The following is a 20,566-nucleotide window of genomic DNA, read 5'->3' as shown; positions in this document are numbered from 1 at the left end:
ATGATATCAGATGTCATGCTGTGCAGCCCAACGCCAGCCGCGCCGCCCACCTGCCCGCGGCCCAACGCAAGCCGCACTGCCCGCCCACCCGCACCATGATAGGTGAGTTACTGTAAGCCCTGGGCTAAGTGAAGAGAGGGGGGTGCATAAACTAATATTTTCTTTCTTTACCAATCCAATCCCAGGTAATCCGTGAATGAGCGTTTCTCAATCCTGAATCCCGGATTGAAAAAACAGCCCGGGATTGGCCTCCTTACATGCAGTGTAATAAAGTTGGTAGCATAATAAATTAGAAATATTCTAGGCTCATAGGTAATGTTTATTATTGCATTAACTAGGTGATTCATCGCGCCCTACGGGCGCTCTTCACACCGTTATAAGGGGCGACGCCCCCTTAACCCTCACTGCGGGTGCTGGGAGAAGGGTTCCAGAGCCACCGCGGGTGGTGGAGGAAGAGGTGTGGGGGTGCCACGGATGGCACAGCAGCCAAGCAGCCAGTCACTATTGCTTAAAGGGTATGGTCCTCTACCAGAGGGGGTGTGTCCAGCTGCCACCATAGATGCTTGGCTAACCATTAGGTGAATTCTAGTAAAGTCTATAGAAGCGAATCAAGCACCCATGTTTATACCTCAATTTGCTACAGCCATCTGTGCTGAGCCACGGATTTACTTAAAACAGGAACCATTAGGGTGCCATGTTACTTCACAGAGGAGGAACACAGATATTGGCTGGGATGTAATGGGAGCCGAGTTTGTCGGCCGGGAAAAAGTTGCACCAACTCGGACATTATAATGTCCGACTTTTACCTAGAACTCGGCCAATGTAATGTTGTGCGTCTTTTACGTTCACAATGCAAATCGGATCAGACTTCTCGCGGTATTTAGACCAGGAAACATCTGTGTTTTTCGGACCAACCGGAAAGTGTCTGTTATTTTAACAGTTGCACAGTGATAGAACGTTACCCATTGGTACCCAAAAGTCCCATGATTAAAGCGACATACACCCTAAAAAAGACTCCTAAATTACCCAGTCTTCCAAGGTGCACAGGCAGCTTCTGCTGATTAAAATGATATGCGGCATGCCTATATTCTGTATATAGTTGCGGCTGTATCTGCATACAAAATGTTATGCTACAGTGTTTTCCAGCCAAACACTGTAACATAAATAATTTGGTATGCTGATACTGTCACAATTACACACAGAATATAGCCATGCTGCATATCATTTAAATCAGCATAAGCTGCTTGTGCAGCCTGGAGGACGCATTTTCTGAGGCAAAATGTGCAAACATTACATTTTAGGTTTTTTTAAGGTTAGAAATAATTAAAAAAAAAGTTTATTTGTTGTAAATTTGCTGTCATTGTGTACTTGTAATTGATTTTCAACTTTGTCAAATTCAACTCGCCCACAAAAAAACAGCTCTATTTATGTACGACTTTGTAGAGCTGTTTTGTATCTGACTTTCAAACTCGGACTCCATTACATCGGACGAGTTGTATGTTTAACATGAGCAAATCATCTGGAACCGACTTTTCCCAGCCACTCTACTTTACAGCAGAGAGCAGCTGAGTTTTCATGTACTCGGCCGCTAAACCATTGCCCGACTTTACAAAATGTCCGACTTTTGCAGCTATGTCCTTAAAAGTCGCTCATTTCTGCAAACTCGGCCGCCATTACATCCCGCCCATTGTGTGTCACACACTGTGAAATATCTGAGTGCGTGGCCACAATATCTGATGGTTTAATCCTGTCAGATAAAATGTCTGTCAGTCAATTTACCTCACAGTAGTATACGGTCAGCATAAGACCGAAATACTCAATTTAACCCAGTATCCTGGTAAACATTATGGGGTATATTTACTAAGGTGTAAGTTTTTTATAAAGTGGAGCTGTTGCCAGTAGCAACCAAAAAGATTATATCTATTATCTACTAGAAGCAAAACTCATACCGTACTTAATATACCCCATAAAGTTTACCAGGATACTGGGTTAAATTGAGTATACCGGCCTTACGCTGACCATACACTAACATCCATTTAACATTTATCTAGCTGCTTCTAGAAGATAATAGAATCTGATTGGTTGCTATAGGCAACACCTCCACTTCTAAAAAAAAACTTTCCACCTTAGTAAATATACCCCTATGTTTCAACATGATTTGAAATCATACAGATTTTAAAATCCAGGTATATTTTATTTAGCAGTGTGACTTGTAACAGCAACAACCAGTAGAATGTGTTATTTGTACTGGTGTGTATATTTTTGTGTGTACATCATAAAAACAAACATTAGCAATTCAACCATTTAGCGTGAACTAGCAAGTAAGCATACAGCAACAAAGAGTGTTATTATGGGTGCATATAATATACATTTAACAAGTCTGAATTTTACAACGATAAGAAACCTATAAACCTATAAGATAAATAATCACTTTGGATTGGAAACAAGGAATAAATAAAACAAGAGTCCGCTTATGAGGTTTTGCTTGTTATAATAACTTGGAAAAGCTGAGTGTTCATCTCCTGAACCATTTCAGGTCTGGGTCTCGTCTACATTCTGATAATGTCAGATTTGTCATTACTGTCCATTTTCCTGGCGCCCCCTCATAGAAAACACTATCGGGGAGGCTGTAGAGTCCGGCAGATGAAATGGTGTTTGGAACGCCTCTGTTTTGAAGCCTTTGGTCATGAAATTGTTTGGTTTTAGTTTTGCAGTCCTTCATTAGCAGCGTGTGTAATAAATATAAAAATATATATACATCTATATAAATATATACACATGTATTGATATCCCAATAAATTAAAGTCTATATTATAAAAGTGAAGTATAGAAGGATAGTTTTTCTCCAGTACTGTAAGGACGACGGTCAATCTTGTATCTGAGACGGGTTACACCTGAGATTGAAGGGCACAATTTAGTATACAACCGTTATTGGTGCAAGTGTTATCTAGGCCCAGATTTATCAAGCCTTGGAGAGTGATAAATTGCATGGTGATAAAGTACAAGCCAACCAGCTCCTAACTGTCACTCTCCAAGGCTTGATATAACCAGGCTATAGAGGGTCCATTCATGAAGCCGTGAAAAGTGTGGAGAAGTGAACCAGTGGAGAAGTTGCCCATGGCAACCAATCAGCTGCTACCTATAATGTTATAAAAGGCATTTTATAAATGTTACCTCAACACTGATTGGTTGCCATGGCAACTTCTCAACTGGCTCACTTCTCTACACTTTTCACTGCTTCATGAATAGACCTAAGTCTGTTAGTATCACTATTTGATGAGTGCTGTGGAATGATGCTGCAGCATTTAAAAGTTCACAAAGGATACGGTCGTTAGGTCGACACAACTTAGGTCAACAGTCATTAGGTCCACCACTGAAGGTCGAAATGAGCATTAGGTCGACATGTACTAGGTCGAGTTGTGCATTCGGTCGACATGTACTAGATCGACAGGTCAAAATGTCGGCATGAGTTTTTCACTTTTTTTTCTTTTCATTTTTGGGATTTTTCCATACTTGACGATCCACGTGGACTACGATTGGAACGGTAACCTGTCCGAAGCATGGCAAGCGGACACGGTGCACTAGTTGGGGTTCCCCGTCACTTTATGAAGAAAACTACACAAAAAAAGTAAAAAAACTCATGTCGACCTTTTCACCTGTCGACCTAGTACATGTCGACCTTCAGTAGTCGACCTAATGACTGTCGACCTAAGTTGAGTCGACCCAACAACCCATACCCATTCACAATACATATGTTTAGCAAAATCTGAAACATTTTGGCATTTGCTCATTTCAACTTTGAAAATAATGCTGGCGAAATTAGGGAATATGGCATTAGGCGTTCAGTATTTTGGGGCGCTATGCTCTGCCATTTGATGGTACTTACAGGCATCCTGGTTGGGTTTGGAGCAGTTGGTCCGCTATGGGGATGAGTCAGGGTAACTGCATTTAGTTTGAAACATCAAAAGATTAAAAATGACAATTGGCGCTAAAATGCTTTGGGGATCAGCCCCTGCCTGATCCGTATATCTTTTTTTTAAATGCAGTGGGGATGGATTGTGGTTTTAGAATTATATCTCAACCAGAATTTCCGATTTGCATCTTTAAATAATAATAAATGACTATCCCTCACAATATTCCATGCTGAAACGGTACCCGCTCACTGTTAAAGACTCATGGATGTCGTGCCCATCGCGATGACACCATGTTTACTGGTATGGAGCCAAATGCAGGCTACGGCCAGAACTGGTCAGTAAGGTCTGATCATATCTGAGGTTCCCTGATAATCCGATAAATGCTCCCACTCTCTGCAGGCACCAAGATGGTGGACCTATGTAATTTCTCTTTCATCCACTAGAGGACACTGGAGCATACCTTAGACATTAGGGGTGTGAAGCTTGCAACCGGAGGTGTGGCACAATCTAAAATTAGCATTGTCTGCACAGCCGGTTCCTCCCCCTTCACAGCCCTCCTCCCTCAGTTTGGAAAATTGTGCCAAGGAGGTACAAGCACAAGAAGGGAGCTCTTGTTCCCATGAAGATTTTTTTTTTTTTCTCTTTTATACTGACCCAATCCCTCCTAACTAAAGGGGGGGTGCAGGTTTTAAACGTAAAGATGGTAAATGCCCGATCCCACCTAAATGAAAGGGGGTGCAGGCTTTACCAGGCGAAAAGGCTGCGTCCCCCTAATAAAAGGGGGACAAAGTTCAGGATTGGAGACAATGATTCCTGCTGAAGCGGTCTGCATCTCTTTATAAGCACCAACCGTGAGTACTGGTGGTTTTAAAATGGCCCCGCAGGAGTTGAAGTAGCATTGGGTTTTTTTTTTCCTTTCTTATTTCTTTATTTAATTTCCCTAGGGGGCTTTATTAGATCCTCATTGTGTAGAGGACTGATCCCCTGTAATGTGGATAGAAAGATTAGCTCCCCACAGCGGCGTCCAGGCAGCGGTCACAGTGTGAGGCGGGCCGGGATCCCTTCAGCAGCGCAGCCCTCCCTGTCAGTCCAGACAGAGAGAGGCGCCGCTACAGGACCCGATGAGAGCAGTCCCGGCGCGCTGGCCAACAGGAGATCGTAACCGCGCGCCTGAGCAGACTCAGCCGCCGGAGGAGGGGAGAGACAGAGAGACGCTGCAGTGAGAAGCGGCTGAGGTGATTCCCTCAGCCGCGGGACGGGGCTCCATAGCGCGCAGACAGGGCGGCCACTACGGCAAGTAAGGCTCCTTTCTGCATTGAGGGACAAAAAGAGTGTAGACGGGGGCTCACCGGAGGTAGTTCCCCCTCATAAATGAAGTGTCCAGAATTTTTAATTGGCGGCCATCTTAAAATTCAGATGCAGGCGCCAGAAAGACTGTGGAGCATGGAGTGAACCTCTCCCCTGTTATACATTAATTGTAAGACAACGCCCTCTACTGGTGAAATGTTATAATGCGGATCCGGAAATATAAATAGGATTATGATTTATTTTCAAAGGTACTCTATTACAAAGAGCCTACAGAAAATACTAAAAGGCAAGTGAAGCCAACTCAAACACCGTAGCTGACTTACAGTTGGGTGTGTGGCGGTTACAAGTCGGCTGGTGTTAAGACAAAAGAAATAAATCTTTTGTTTCCGCCATCTATCACAGTCTTTCTCTACCTAGTTTAAAGGGTGAAAGCGCTGCGACACAGTCTGGTAAGTCAACATGTCTAATACACCAACCAAGACCTCCAAAAACCCATTAGGTTTGCATGTAACGAAAAGAGCATGCGAATGGCAGCTCCAGGGTGTGCGATTCCTGCTTCGACAAGGACAATCCACCTGGGAGCAGTGCTCTGTCTAGGTCAGGGAAAGATAACCCTACAGATGGAATCTCCAATGAGATGAGGAATCCCACACGCAACAATTAGGGCTGTGGGATTCTCAAAAACGATGGAAGAATTTCTCATCAGGTTAACGCCTACCGCACAAGCAGTAACCAAGGTGTGCAGGGAGGTTTAAGGGCCTCTTCCTCTTGTACCGTAAGCAGGAGTGGAAGAGGGTCTTCTCATTGATACAAAGGAAGGTGAGTTAATTGAATTTAACCTAGACGCCGATTTTCCAGAAGAGGACACGGCAATCTCAGTTCTTGATTTTTTAATCGAAACAGTGACGGAGATCCTACATGGTAAGGTAGAATAAGTAAAGGAGCCAGAAGATTCAAATGGCTCGAATCCCAAAAGCCGCATTCAGCAGCGTTTCCCATTCCTAATTCCCTCCAATCTCAGATGGAGGAGGCTTGGAAGCAACCTGACAAACTCTTTAAATTTTCCCAACAGGGTTTCCAGTAACTTATCCCCTACCTAAGGGTGTAATGGATAAGTGGGAGACTCCGCCGGTAGTGGATGTTTTCCTAGGACGGTTGCCGAAAAGGACAATCTTACCATTACCTAATGTAACGTCTTTAAGAGGTTGACACAGCTAGTTTAAAGTCAATTTTTGTAGCAGGTGCAGCACAGAAACCTACAGTTGTCTGCGCTTCGGTTAACAAGACCATGGGAGCATGGTCTGGACGTATAGTACAGGCTATTGAGGGGGAAAATGGCTTGGAAGAAATTATCCAACTGGCGGAGCATATTCAAGATATTCGCAGGATAGCATCGCGCATCTCTGCATCAGCCATATCGACTAGACGGACAGAGAATGGCGTGGAGACTCTGGCACCAAGGGGCGGTAGAATCCTTTCCCTTGGAGGGTGAGATGCTTTTCGGTCCAGAGTTGAACAAGTGGATTTCGCAAGCTACAGCAGGGACGTCCACTTTTCTGTCTACTCCTTATACTAGAGCCACTCCACAAGTTAGGAGAGGTTATTTGAGACCAGCGTGTAATTCCTTTAGATCGCAGTCCTTGCGAGCCCGAGGAAGAAGTTTCGGTACACAAGTGCGTGGGGGCGGAGGTAGAGGCCGCTCTTAGGCAGCAGCCAGAAAGCGGGATAAAACTGCTGACAAGACCATGGCAGGACGGTCTCCCGGCTCACCTGGGATCCCCCTTGATGGGCGAAAGTCTGGGAGGTTTTCGGGGCATCTGGGTCTACACCTCACCAGAACTTTGGATAAACGACCTAATCTCTCTAGGGTGCAGACTGGATTTACCACAGAGACTCAGAGTCAGTTTTTTTACAAGGGGATTGCCTCGGTGCCCTCAGAAAGCAAAGGCGTTACTGCCAGCAACTGAAATATTGCTACGGTCAGAGGTCATTATTCCGGTTCCCGCCTCTCAGAGAGGAACGGTTTTCTAATCCAATCTTTTTGTCGTGCCAAGAAGACCAGTCGGGACGGTCAGGCCGATACTCAATTTAAAAGTTTTAAACCGGTTTATAAGGGTCTACATATTCTAGCTGGAATCAATCCAGTCAATCATTGCAGGCTTAGAACATGCATATCTGCATATCCCAATCTGGGCCACTCACCAGACTTACTTGTGGTTCGCACTGCTGACGGATCACTCCCAATTCAGGGCCATTGCCGTTCTGTCTCTCATCGGCCCCAAGAATCTTTACCGAAGATCATGGCAGTCATGGTTGCAGAATCAGGACTGTTGAGGGTCACGATTAGACCTTATCTAGACGACATGCTAATCAGGGCATCCTCTCGAGAACAGTTGATCAGGGATGTTCAGACATCTCATCCATTTCTCATTCAACATGGGTGGATTGTGAATTTCCAAAGATCCAACCTCATGCCAACTCAACGGATTCAGTTCCTCGGTCTCATCTTGGGCACGGTACAATTGAGAGTATTCCTATCAGAGAACAAGGTGCAGAACCTACAGAGATTAGTGGCTCAGGTACTGAGCTCACAAACGATTTTTCTACACCTCTGTGTGTAATTTCTCGGGAAGACGGTGGCGTCTTTCGAAGCTCTCCAGTACGGCAGACTTCATTCCCAACCATTACAGATGGACCTCATTGCTCAGTGAGCAGGGTCACACTGGTTTCTACATCGAAGAATCTGACTTCCACCACGCATACGCACCTTCTTACTTTGGTGGTCGTTGCACATGAATCTCGCAACAGGCAAGGGATTCGGCATTTGGGATTAGAGGATCCTGATAACAGATGCCAGTCTCAGCGGTTGGGGTACCGTCTCATAGGAGCATCAGTTTCAGAGCAGATGGAAGCTACTGGAGAGCAGCCTACCCATATACATTTGCGAACTAAGAGCAGTTTACAATGCGCTTTTCTTAACCAAAGACCAAGTCATGGGTCAACAAGGCAGTCGGACAATGTCACGACGACGGCATATATAAACCGTCAAAGAGGAACAAGGAACGGGATGGCGTTAAAGGAAGCCACAAACATCTTGTGGGCAGAAAGGCGAAACATCATCCTCTCGGCAGTGTTCATTCCAGGTGTTGAGAACTGGGAAGCAGATTATCTCAATAACCAGGACATTCATCCGGGAGAGTGGTGCCTCCATCCACGGATTTTCGACATGGTGGTGAAGAAATGGGGTCTACCTCAAGTCGACCTAATAGCATCTCGGCAATAACATCAGCTGCCCAGATGTGTGTCCAGGATAAGTGATCCAGCAGCAGAAGGAGTGAACGCATTAACTCTTCCTTGGTGTTACAGGAAGGTTTACATTTTTCCACTTTTCCAACTCATACCCAGGGTTCTGAAAAGGGTTAAACGAGAACGAGTGTGGGCGATTATAATCGCACCAGATTGGCCCCCGCAGGAGTGGTGCTCAGACCTGCGAGGGTTACTAGCGGAAGATCCTTGACGGTTACTTCAGAGAGAGAACCTGCTATCTCAGGGACCGTTTCAACACCCAGACCTGGACGGGCTGCGTTTAACGGCGTGGCTGTTGAAACCCGGATCTTAAAAAACAGAGGGACACCAAGAACGGCCATTCATACGATGATTGCCGCTAGGAAACCGGTCAAAGCCATACACTACTACAGGATTTGGAAGAGGTACTTGGACTGGTGTCAAGAACGTGGGTGGAATTCGACGAACTTCCACTTATCCAGGCTTTTACTTTTCCTTCAGTCCGGCCTAGAGTTAGGTCTGCGGCTGGGATCTCTGAAGGTTCAAGTGTCGACTCTTTCCATCCTTTTTCAACAGCGGTTGGCATTCTTGCCAGAGGTTCAACCCTTTTTATAGGGGGTTCTAAGGATAAAGCCCCCTTTTCGTCCTCCCACTGCACCATGGGATCTAACTTTGGTGTTAAAACGAAAAAAAATAATAATAATTTTTTGAAATCGCCACTGCTTGAGCATTTAGCGAGAACAGACCTGAAATATCTCTCTTGGAAGGTAACGTTGTTGCTGGCCTTGGCTTCGGCTGGGCGGGTTTCTAAGTTAGGAGCCTTATCGTGTAAGAGTCCTTTGTATTTAATTATTTTTCATGAGGATCGAGCGGAAGTCCGTACAAGGGCGGATTTCCTTCCTAAGGTTGTTTCAGGGTTTCATGTAAACCAGCAAATTGTGGTCCCATCTTTCCATTGTCTCGCGGATGGGGACGTGTCCTTGGATGTTGTTCGAGCTTTGCGGGTGTACGTACACGGTATGTCATCTTTCAGGAAGTCTGACATTTATTTGTCCTTTATATGGGCCAGAGAAGGTTTGGCCGGCATCTAAGCAGTCTCTGTCTCGAGGAATTAGACTTGCCATTCGGCAAGCTTATATTTCCTGTGGTAAACAGGTTCCGGTACAAACGGGTGCTCATACTACCCGATCGGTGGGTGCCTCCGGGGCGGCTGCCAGAGGTTTTTCCACTACTTAACCTTGCAGAGCGGCGACGTGGTCCTCAGCCCACACGTTCGCGAAAGTTTACAAGTTTGATACCTTTGCGTCCGAATATTCTAAGTTCGGACGTTTGGTTTTGCAGGCCACATACAGCACTCCCTCCCTGGGGGATATCTTTGGGACGTCCCCTAATGTCTAAGGTATGCTCCAGTGTCCCCTAGTGGATGAAAGAGAAAAGAGGATTTTGGTACTTACCGATAAATCCATTTCTCTGAATCCTCTAGTGCACAGGTTCTCAAACTCGGTCCTCAGGACCCCACACGGTTCATGTTTTGCAGGTCACCTGTAGATTTTTAAAATGTGACAGTTGGTGATACACAGTGCTCCTGCTGGGTGACATGGAAAACATGAACCGTGTGGGGTCCTGAGGACCGAGTTTGAGAACCATTGCTCTAGGGGACACTGGACGCCCGCCTCGGTGCTGTCCGTCTGCTGGGTTCACATTTCCTGTTCAAAGGACTCTTGTGACTCGCGTAGTAGTTCCTTGAACTTTGACAAACAAGGTCATAGGATCAAATCACATTGTGGCTCTGTGCCTAATATGGATTTTACAAGGTTTGTCCAAACAGCGTTGATTTTCCAGTTAGAAGTTACTGGATGCTGTTTGATAGGTTGTACGGTTCGGTTCCTCACCATGTGCTCAAGTGTCATGTCCTATTCTCTCAGTCAAATTTTCCAAACTGAGGGAGGAGGGCTGTGAAGGGGGAGGAACCGGCTGTGCAGACAATGCTAATTTTAGATTGTGCCACACCTCCGGTTGCAAGCTTCACACCCCTAATGTCTAAGGTATGCTCCAGTGTCCCCTAGAGGATTCAGAGAAATGGATTTATCGGTAAGTACCAAAATCCTCTTTTGCTCACTTATCACAGAAAAAATAGTCACTTATCGGACATTTGGCTTCGTCTGCCTGAGGCAGGAGAAACCAATCCCCGATAAGTGCCGACTATTGGGGCTAATAGGATAGCCACGGTAAATACCACGGCTAATTGAATATCCCCCTTTGTGTGTTTTTTAAAAATACTTTAATCAAGGGTGTAAAACTCATGTGACACTGATCGTTATGTGAAAACTATAAGTGCAGATATGATAGTTCACTGATAGTAAATAAACCCAATTGGAATATATTTGTAGATTTGACCATATGAATGAACATAGAATGCGACAATGACAGCCATATTGCAGACATCTGCTGGGAAGCCTGATTCCTGATACACAATCATCCTGACGCCATCATATTTACAGCTTTGTGCGATTTTATAGCGATCGCTGGGATGTCAGGGATAGTTACCTCAGTAGCAAACACGCACTGCTCAGAGGGGCCTGGAAGCAGGTATATGGGGTGATAGAGGGCGTCTTGGTGCTGACCCTTGGCACTGCAATGGCGGACATCTGACTGTGTACTACAAGACATAAATAGTTTATTATTATTATTATTATAGGAGGAGAAAAAGAGAAAAGCAGGTAAAACATTTTGAACCTTTCTGTTGATGGATCTCCCTTTACGTGAAATGGGCATTTGGGGCTAAGAATCAGGCCCATGTATGTTCTTATCACTTACCCATGATACCCAGGGGCGCTTAGACATCAGATGGTCCGCAATACTAGAGAGAGGGGTGTGGCCAATCACAATGCCCTCCTCAGCATATTGTGCGCTAATAATAATTTCCATGCAGAAACGGGGACATTGTTTCATTTCTCTGACTGCCCTGGGCCCCCGTTGGGCCCCCCAGACAAGCTTGAGCCTGGGTAACCTGTATTCGCCCCACCCCCTCTTGGCATCCCTGAGGATACCACTACAGTAGATTATCATAGTGTTGGCAATGCTTATGTATTATTGATGCAACAGGTACTCACCGGCGCCCTCCGTCTCTCTCCTCTTCCATGTCAGACGCTGGCAGGAGTTTCTGCTTGCTCCGCGACTTCTCTCTCAGGCAGTCCTGATTGGGCATCTTGAAATGGGGAGGTGAGATGAGGAAGGGCTCTTTTTCCTTCAGGTTGTTCTTGGGCTCTAGGTCATGGTTAACCATCCCCTTCTGATTGATCAGTCCTTTCTTAATTCCTCTCATGAGCAGCACCAGCCCGCTGGCAAGCAAGCATAACGTGAACAGACCCAGGCATGCTGCCAGTGCCAGGCTGGAAGGGGGATCAGCATAGTAGGAGGATGAGGTGGGCTCTTGCACCCTGAACTCACAGCTGGACCCCATGTAGACTGCAGGGCATTGGCAGACATGGCCGCTGAAGTGGGTGAAACAGGTGCCTCCGTTAAGGCAAGGCCTAGAGCTGCAGGCGTCTACTCTCTGAGTGCAGTCTTTACCTCCGTAGCCTAGCGTGCAAGAGCAAGTGTACGTGTTCAGTCCATCTACACAGGTTCCTCCATTAGCACATGGGTTGCTGGCACAGTCGTCTGTGTTTATTTCGCACTTGGGTCCAGAAAATCCCACACGACACTTGCACACCACACTTCGGCCAACATCCAAGCAGTGACCTCCTAAACAAAAATGACATAAAGATGATTGGTTTAAGATGCAGCACTTAAAAGTGTTGGAAGTGATTGCTCACAGAGGGGTCTATTCACGAAGTAGTGAAAATTGTGGAGAAGTGAGCCAGTGGAGAAGCTGACCATGGCAACCAATCAGCTGTTCTATATAATTTTTTAGTATACAAATTATAAATGTTACTTCAATGCTGATTGGTTGCTATGTGCAACTTCTCCACTGGCTCACTTCTCCACACTTTGCACTGCTTCGTGAATAGACCCCAAGGAGAGAACATGGCATTGTAGTATTATAGGCACACCGCAAGACAAGTTGATGTGGTCCACAAACCAATGACGGCTGGTCATAGTAAAGACTCACCATTGAGGCATGGACTACTGGTGCAGCGATCAATTTTCTTCTCGCAGTTCGAGCCATGGTAATTGACAGGGCAGCGGCAGACGTAGCCACCCACGAAACTCTTCTCTACACAGGTTCCACCGTTAAAACAGGGACCATCGGCACACGTCATGGCACTGATATCGCAATTCTTGCCATAGAATCCGCGCGGGCACACACATTTGTAGTCATTCTCCAGATCCTGTTGAGGGGGATGGAATAAATGGGGGGAAAAGGAGAGGGGGCAGATAGAAAGGAGCAGAGGTAGATCATTTTAGGAGGAAAAAAGGTCAAGTCGAGTGCAGAAGGTGTGTAAGATAGATACGATGAAGAAAGGAAGACGTATTTGATGAAAATGTAAAGGTGAAGCGAGGACGCGAGAAAGAAATAAGAATGGTATGAAATGGTAGAAATCGGGCGACAGAGTGGTATGGGGAGTAATGTCACACAGGTAAAATGAATTTGGAAATAGGTTTATGAAAGAAAAGGGGGACAATGTGTGAAGACACAGAGAAAAAAAAAAAAGACGTTACAAGTGAGGACCCAGTGTATATATGAACATATATCTAAAACACATATACATCTGTAAATAAAGCAGCAATCGCATGAAAAAAATTAGTTTGTTTCTCCAGGCTGCTAATAATTCTGCACAATGTCATGGGTTACCACAACAACCACAGTCACATGGCACAGGATGTAGTGAGCAGAGAGGCATTGGAATGCCACTCTAAGCTCTATGTCCTCTGTATACAGTAAAACACCCCGCCTTTACATGACATGCTGATAGGCTGTGTCCGTGTGACGGGAAGTCATACTTTGCAATCTCTAAAAGTTATTATGAATAGTGGGTAATGATCTGCAGAAGGGCAGCATAGGGAATACGATGCATGCTTAAACAGTATTCGTCTTGCTATTTACTATAATAATAACGCCATATATGGGATTGCTGCTTTTATGGGCACTTGTAAATAATATTAATGTAAGCATGTGTGTTTTGGGAGGAGGGGGAAGAGGTACATGTTTTAGTGTTATGTGCCTATATAAAATGATGTGGCACATATGAAACCTGTGATGCAGTACTTACTTTATTAATGTGTAGCACTATGGGGTAAATTTACTAAGGTGGGAGCTTTTTTAGAACTAGTGATGTTGCCCATAGCAACCAATCAGATTCTACTTAACATTTATCAAGCTGCTTCTAGAAGATAATAGATAGAAGCTGATTGGTTGCTATAGGCAACATCACCAGTTCTATAAAACTCCCACCTTAGTAAATTTACCCCTGTACATTACAAAGCTTGTGTTGAGTGCATACATACCTGTGTGACCATATGTATATATCTGTACTGAATGTGAACTACAACTCCCAGCATGCCATGTGTCTCTCTCATTTGACGTTTAACAGCTGTCGAGCTGCAAATATCCTGGAGGATTTTAAATGTGTTTTACCAGAATTTCTAACATTTGTAAAATGCATGTAAGTGACATAAGAAATCATTGTTTCCAGTGTTACTACACCATCTGCGTTTTTACTTGCATTTAGTCACTGTAGCATTTTTGTGGGCATCCTGTTTTATGGGCCTTATGTAACGGCCTGCGAGATTCTGGCACGGTGGTTATTCCGGCGAGTTTTGCCCATATGGCAATAATTTAAAATGCAAGGTTGGTTTTGCTTTTTAAATTATTGCAACTTTATTAATACGGGCTAACTTCCTGGAATTACGCCCCATGCCTGCGTCCCCGCGGGCCATTATATAGCGCCCTACATGTCTATTTATAATTGGAGGTGAAAGAAGATCACAGCTGTTAGTAAAACACATTTCAAATACAACTTGCAGTGTATGAGGCTTCCTTGCGTAACCTTTTCTGGGGTCCACATTCAACCCTAACGTGGAATCTAGATATGGGAAGGAAAATAGTGACATGTCTATACAATGAAATCTGGACTTGGCATTGGGCAGCAACAATTACAGATACAAGAAGGTACAAGTATGCACCGCATATATATCCGAGAGTTACATAGACCTGCTTACACTGAGCAATGAGGAAACACTTTCTTAATTGTATCTCACTCACATTAATAAGGAAATTAATATCACTTATTTATTAGGTGCGGAGCTATATATTTCCCAACACAGTATGACCACTAAGTGAAAATAGCCACAAATGCATCATCACCAGATTTTGGTCATGATCCATGTTTGTTTGTAATTAAAGCAATAAAAGCACTTCATTTTGTGTCTGGAACAAAACAAGGGCCTAAATCAGATCTGATCGCAGCAGCAAATTTGTTAGTTGATGGGCAAAACCATGTGCACTGCGGGGGAGGGGGGGGGGGGGGGGGGCGGATATAACATGTGCAGAGAGAGTTATATTTGGGTGGGTTATTTTGTTTCTGTGCAGAGTAAATACTCGCTGCTTTATTATTACACTGCAATTTAGATTTCAGTTTGAATACACCCCACCCAATCTAATAGGCCCTACACACTGGTCGATCTCACTGAAAGATATGAACGATCTTGTTCATTAATGAACGAGATATCGTTCATATCTTTCAGTGTGGAGGCACCAGCGATGAACGATGCGCGGCCCCGCGCTCGTTCATCGCTGGTGCCCCTTCGATTGTGCATGCAGGCCAATATGGACTATCTCGTCCATATTTGCCTGCGCCGCTATGGAGCCGTGTGACGGGGGGAGTGAAGAAACTTCACTCCCCCCATCACTGCCCCCCCCCCCCGCCGCCGGGTCGCCCGTCGGCTGTATCCGCAGTTGGGCAGCTCGGCGGCGGATCTTTAAATGTGTAGGGCTCTTTACTCTCTCTGCACATGTTATATCTGCCCCACCTGCAGTGCACACCTGCAGTGCTTTTTTTCGCAGCCGTGCGAATGGGTCCAGAATGCGCATGCGCAGCGGGTGCAATGCGCAGGTGAGTCGCTGCCTGGCGAAGGGGAACGCCGGGCAGCAACTGATTTAAAGAACAAAACGATCGCAGCTGCGAACGCAACGTGATTGACAGGAGGAAGGCGTTCCGGGGTGGCAACTGACCGTTTTCTGGGAGTGGTGAGGAAAACGCAGGCGTTTGCAGGGCGGGTGCTGACGTCAATTCTGGGACCTGACAGGCTGAAGTCATCGCAGTAGGTAAGTAAGTCCAGACCTACTTAGAAACTGCACAAATGTTTTTGCATAGCTCAGCTGCACAAGCGATCGCAGCCTTGCTATGCAAAAATACACTCCCCCATAGGCGTCGTCTAGTTGATCGCATGGGCTGCAAAAAGTGGCAGCGTGCGATCAACTCGGAATGAGGGCCATGGTTTTGCCCAACTGCTAACAAATTTGCTGCTGCGATCAACTCTGAATTACCCCCCCCATGTGCACTGCAGGTGGGGCAGATAATACATGTGCAGAGAGAGTTAGATTTGGGTGGGGTGTGTTAAAACTGAAATCTAAATTGCAGTGTAAAAATAAAGCAGCCAGTATTTACCCCGCACACAAACAATATATACAATAATGTAATCACGCCCACTGGAACAGGAAGTGGGTGTGTTTTAGTTCTATCTATAAATATCTGGTCCTCCAAACATCACTTACAGCTTGACAAAGACCCTATTGGTTGAAACGCGTTGGTGTTCACTGCTGCCCAGGATTCGGTGAAGGTACAGCTCAATAGGGGGGGCTTCATAAAATACCCCTGTATGTCAGTTACTATGCCTTCCTGGAAGGTCAATTTGGATATGCATTTTAAGTGTAAAAAATATTGTTTCAAGAATAAACTTGTATACGTCTGCACTATGATTCCCCATTATTTGTCTTGCATGTACCCTAATTGAGGACCTAGACAGAACTGCAAACGGTGGGGACGACTTACTACAAGGTTTATCACCATCGGGTATTTCCAGTGGTTGGAGTATTCCGGAGGAGACCAGATAAGAGATTTATCCATTTTGTGACTTTTTGACTGACTCTATTGGGACACTCGTTTTATAATTGAGAGATTTCTGCTTTGAGAAAAGTGTCTGGAAAAATGTATTTTAAAATTGACTATGATCCTATTTACAACTAGAAGGATTGGCTTCATATCCATAAGACACCGAATAATGCGTGTCATATACCTTCTTAAGGGGGTCATTCCGAGTTGTTCGCTCGCAAGCTGCTTTTAGCAGCTTTGCACACGCTAAGCCGCCGCCTACTGGGAGTGAATATTAGCATATCAAAATTGCGAACGAAAGATTAGCAGAATTGCGAATAGACACTTCTTAGCAGTTTCTGAGTAGCTTCAAACTTACTCGGCATCTGCGATCAGTTCAGTGCTTGTCGTTCCTGGTTTGACGTCACAAACACACCCAGCGTTCGCCCAGACACTCCCCCGTTTCTCCAGCCACTCCCGCGTTTTTCCCGGAAACGGTAGCGTTTTTTCGCACACACCCATAAAACGGCCTGTTTCCGCCCAGTAACACCCACTTCCTGTCAATCACATTACGATCACCAGAACGAAGAAAAAACCTTGTAATGCCGTGAGTAAAATTCCTAACTGCATAGCAAATTTACTTGGCGCAGTCGCACTGCGGACATTGCGCATGCGCATTAGCGACTAATCGCTCCGTTGCGAGAAAAAAATACCGAGCGAACAACTCGGAATGACCCCCCAAGTGCGCAGGAACTTTTTCTTTATTTGCACAAACAATATAACCCACCCAAATCTAACTCTCTCTGCACATGTTTTATCTGCCCCCCCCCCCCCCCCCCCCCCTGCAGTGCACATGGTTTTGCCCATTAGCTAACAAATTTGCTGCTGTGATCAGATCTGAATTAGGCCCCATGTTGCCACGCAAGGGAAGTAAATACATTTATTGTTTCTGTGCAGGGTTAATATTGGCTGCTTTTGCATGCAGTCTACAGATGTTAGAGAGCTTTATTTTTACACTGCTATTTAGATTTCAGTTTGGACATGCCCCACCCAAATCTAAATCTTTCTGCACATATTACATCTGCCCCACCTGCAGCGCAGCATGGTTTTTCCAAGTTGCTTACTTTTTGGCTTTATTTACAGACATGAATGAGGTCCTTTATCAGGTCGACTAAGGAGGATGGGGCATAATCGTCAGATCATCAAACAGCAAAGTAATGTGGTTCTCTGAGGCTTGTGCAGACCATCTAGATAGAGTTGCTCATGCCCAGTGTCGGAATGGGGCATGAAGGGCCCACTGGGGGAATGCAGTAATAGGGGCCCATACTTAAGGGTGTGGCCAGCCTCTACAGAGGCTTGAAATACACAATAGTCTAGTGCAGTGTAATGCAACATATCTACCATGTATAATACAAGTGCACAGTCTGGAACCTGATCCCTAGAGGAAGGAGTGGGCACTCAGGCAGTGGGGCCTACCGGTGGTTTCCCTGGTACCCCTGTGGGCCAGTCCAACCCTGCTCATGCCATCCTAAAAATGGTACATACATAAGCAGCTGTGTGGCATGTGACTAGCAGGGGGTTCTAGACATTTGCTAAGCCTAACACGTTGTCATTTGAAATTATTTTAGTAGCCTTCAGAAGTGTGGCGGCTTAAGAAGTGGGGCTGCAGCACTGTCCAAAATTCAAATAGGGGAACCAAGCCAACTGCCACCCCAAACTTTACCAAACATGGCAGGCCGGGACTCACTGGCAGTTGGTGTGGCTCAAAAATGTGAATACTGGACTGCGCTCTGTTTTTTTTTTTTGGACAACCTCTGAAGCCGCCACTAATCATGTCAACATTACATACAAGGTAACATTCTGTGGCGAAGCAAGGCTCCCTGTGCCAGTCCCGCCCCTGAACCAGTGATATCACTGGAAGGGGTGGGGCCGACGGCAGAAGATAGTATAGAGCTGTCTGGACGCTCCGGGTGGCACTAAAGCAGTACTACAGGCTGTAGGTTGCCATTCCAGACACACTGTGCTGCCCCCTGGGTCCTGGGGGATGGCACAGCTCTTACACCCCTCACTACAGCCCTGCTAATGTTCACTGTATGTGTAACATCTGGATCTAGGGATTTCTCAGTTGCAGGTAATCTGGAGATGCTTTATAGCAGAGGTTCCCAAACGCAGTCCTCAAGGCACCCCAACAGTCCAGGTTTTAGGTATAGCCATGGCTCAGCACAGATGGCTAAATCAAATTGACTACGGTGCTAATTAAGTCACCTGTGGTCAAGCATGAATACTTTTAAAACCAGGACCGTTGGGGCGCCTTGAGGGCCACGTTTGGGAACCTCTGAGTTATAGGGTCTTTTTCATATTTTTAAACTACATTTGCATCCAATCCTCCAAACATGTCACGTGGAGAGCTTGTACAATTCTAGACATTCCTACTGAATATAGGCATTACTATTTCAGCAAAGGTTATCTAGGGGACTGATGCAGATCTGAACACAAGGCGGCCATTACTGCTCTGAAATTGCCTACACAGAACTTAATGCATATATTTCCCTGATGCAGAGTTGTATGCATTTATGTGGCCAGATTACCCCCATCTGTGTGCTTGAGTTCATAGCATCATTATCAGTGCCCATCAGCACCAGCCATATCCATATCAAATGTTTGAGACAGAAAAAATGCACAACTTTGTATAACCTGCAATTCCATCTACACGTCCTCACCGAATTTATCCAGGAAAGGATTAGGGGCCAAATGGTCCTGGCGCTGGAAATGGCCACAGGCCTACTGTGAGGAGGAGCTATGATCATTGCTGAGTGGGTGTGGTCAGTGCTGTGTGGGTGTGGCTGAAGCCACGTGGGTGTGACCAATGCCGTGTGGGTGTGGCTGAAGCCATGTTGGTGTGACCAGGCTGTGTAGGTGTGGCCAGTGCTGTGTGGGTGTGGCTGAAGCCACGTGGGTGTGACCAATGCCGTGTGGGTGTGGCTGAAGCCATGTGTAGGTGTGGCCAGAGGCATGTGGGCGTGTACAGCCCTTAAACTATCAGCCCCAATGTCTCCCTGACTAGGTCATAAAATTTTCAATAAGACGCACGGTATCCTGACTTAGATACAGCAGGGTAAATTTACTAAGGTGGGAGTTTTTTTTAGAACTGGTGATGTTGCCCATAGCAACCAGTCAGATTCTACTTAACATTTATCTAGCTGCTTCTAGAAGATAATAGATAATGCCTATATTCAGTAGGAATGTCTAGAATTGTACAAGCTCTCGAAGATAATAGACAGAACCTGATTGGTTACTATAGGCAACATCACCAGTTCTAAAAAAACCTCCAACCTTAGTAAATTTACCCCAGCACCTGCAGAAAGATGTCTGGAAGTGTAAATTGTGCGCACTGTACAAACTTACGTTACAGCTGCCTCCGTTCTTGCACGGGTTACTGGCACACTCATTGCTCTCTATCTCGCAGTTGGTTCCCGTGTAGCCAGCGCGGCAGTTGCAGGAGTAGCTCCCCTGGCCCGTGTTGGTGCAGCTGGCTCCATTTCGGCACGGCTTATGGTTAGTGCAGTAGTTGAGATCTTGATTGCAGAACAGGCCGCCCCAGCCCTCTTCGCAAGTGCACTCAAAGGGTTGGGAGCAGGATCCGTGCAGACAGCCGGGGTACCGCACACACTCGTCACAGAGCCGCCCCTGCCATCCCATGCGACACTTGCATTCCCCCGGCATCTCGCAGAAACCGTGAGACTCACTGCAGCCGGGCAGACAGATTGCTGCAAGAGAAGGAGCAATCAATCAAATGACAATTTTAAAGCTCGGGAGGCATAGATTCTCAATTATGAAAGGGTGATGCAAATCTCTCCCAGGTATTCTGTTTCCATGTGTATGACTGTACGGGATGCTCAGGCAAGAAACTGGGTCACTCCCTGCAGGGGCAACATTCTTTGGTTAAATGCAGAGAAATTAAAAAGTCAAAGTAAAATGAAAACAAAGCCCTTGATCCTAGTGGTAAGCATTTCAGAAACTTGG

The 20,566-nt window shown here is 45.7% G+C and overlaps 1 protein-coding gene across 1 annotated transcript in view; it reads right to left on the bottom strand.

The window, feature by feature from the left end:
• Positions 1-2,196: 2,196 nt before the first annotated feature.
• Positions 2,197-20,566, bottom strand: part of DLL3 (delta like canonical Notch ligand 3) — a 188,836-nt gene continuing 170,466 nt past the window's right edge. Inside the window, exons 5-9 of the mRNA XM_063938598.1 lie at positions 19,949-20,310; positions 12,622-12,841; positions 11,621-12,254; positions 11,055-11,166; positions 2,197-2,894 (exon numbers count right to left, since the gene is read on the bottom strand). Of these exons, the coding sequence (XP_063794668.1) occupies positions 2,889-2,894; positions 11,055-11,166; positions 11,621-12,254; positions 12,622-12,841; positions 19,949-20,310 (1,334 nt within the window). The 3' untranslated portion in view covers positions 2,197-2,888. The remainder of the gene's footprint in view (positions 2,895-11,054; positions 11,167-11,620; positions 12,255-12,621; positions 12,842-19,948; positions 20,311-20,566) is intronic.

This window comes from Pseudophryne corroboree, chromosome 8, assembly GCF_028390025.1.
Source record: "Pseudophryne corroboree isolate aPseCor3 chromosome 8, aPseCor3.hap2, whole genome shotgun sequence".
Classification (NCBI taxonomy): Eukaryota; Metazoa; Chordata; class Amphibia; order Anura; family Myobatrachidae; genus Pseudophryne; species Pseudophryne corroboree.
This window is presented reverse-complemented; position numbering and strand designations above follow the sequence as displayed.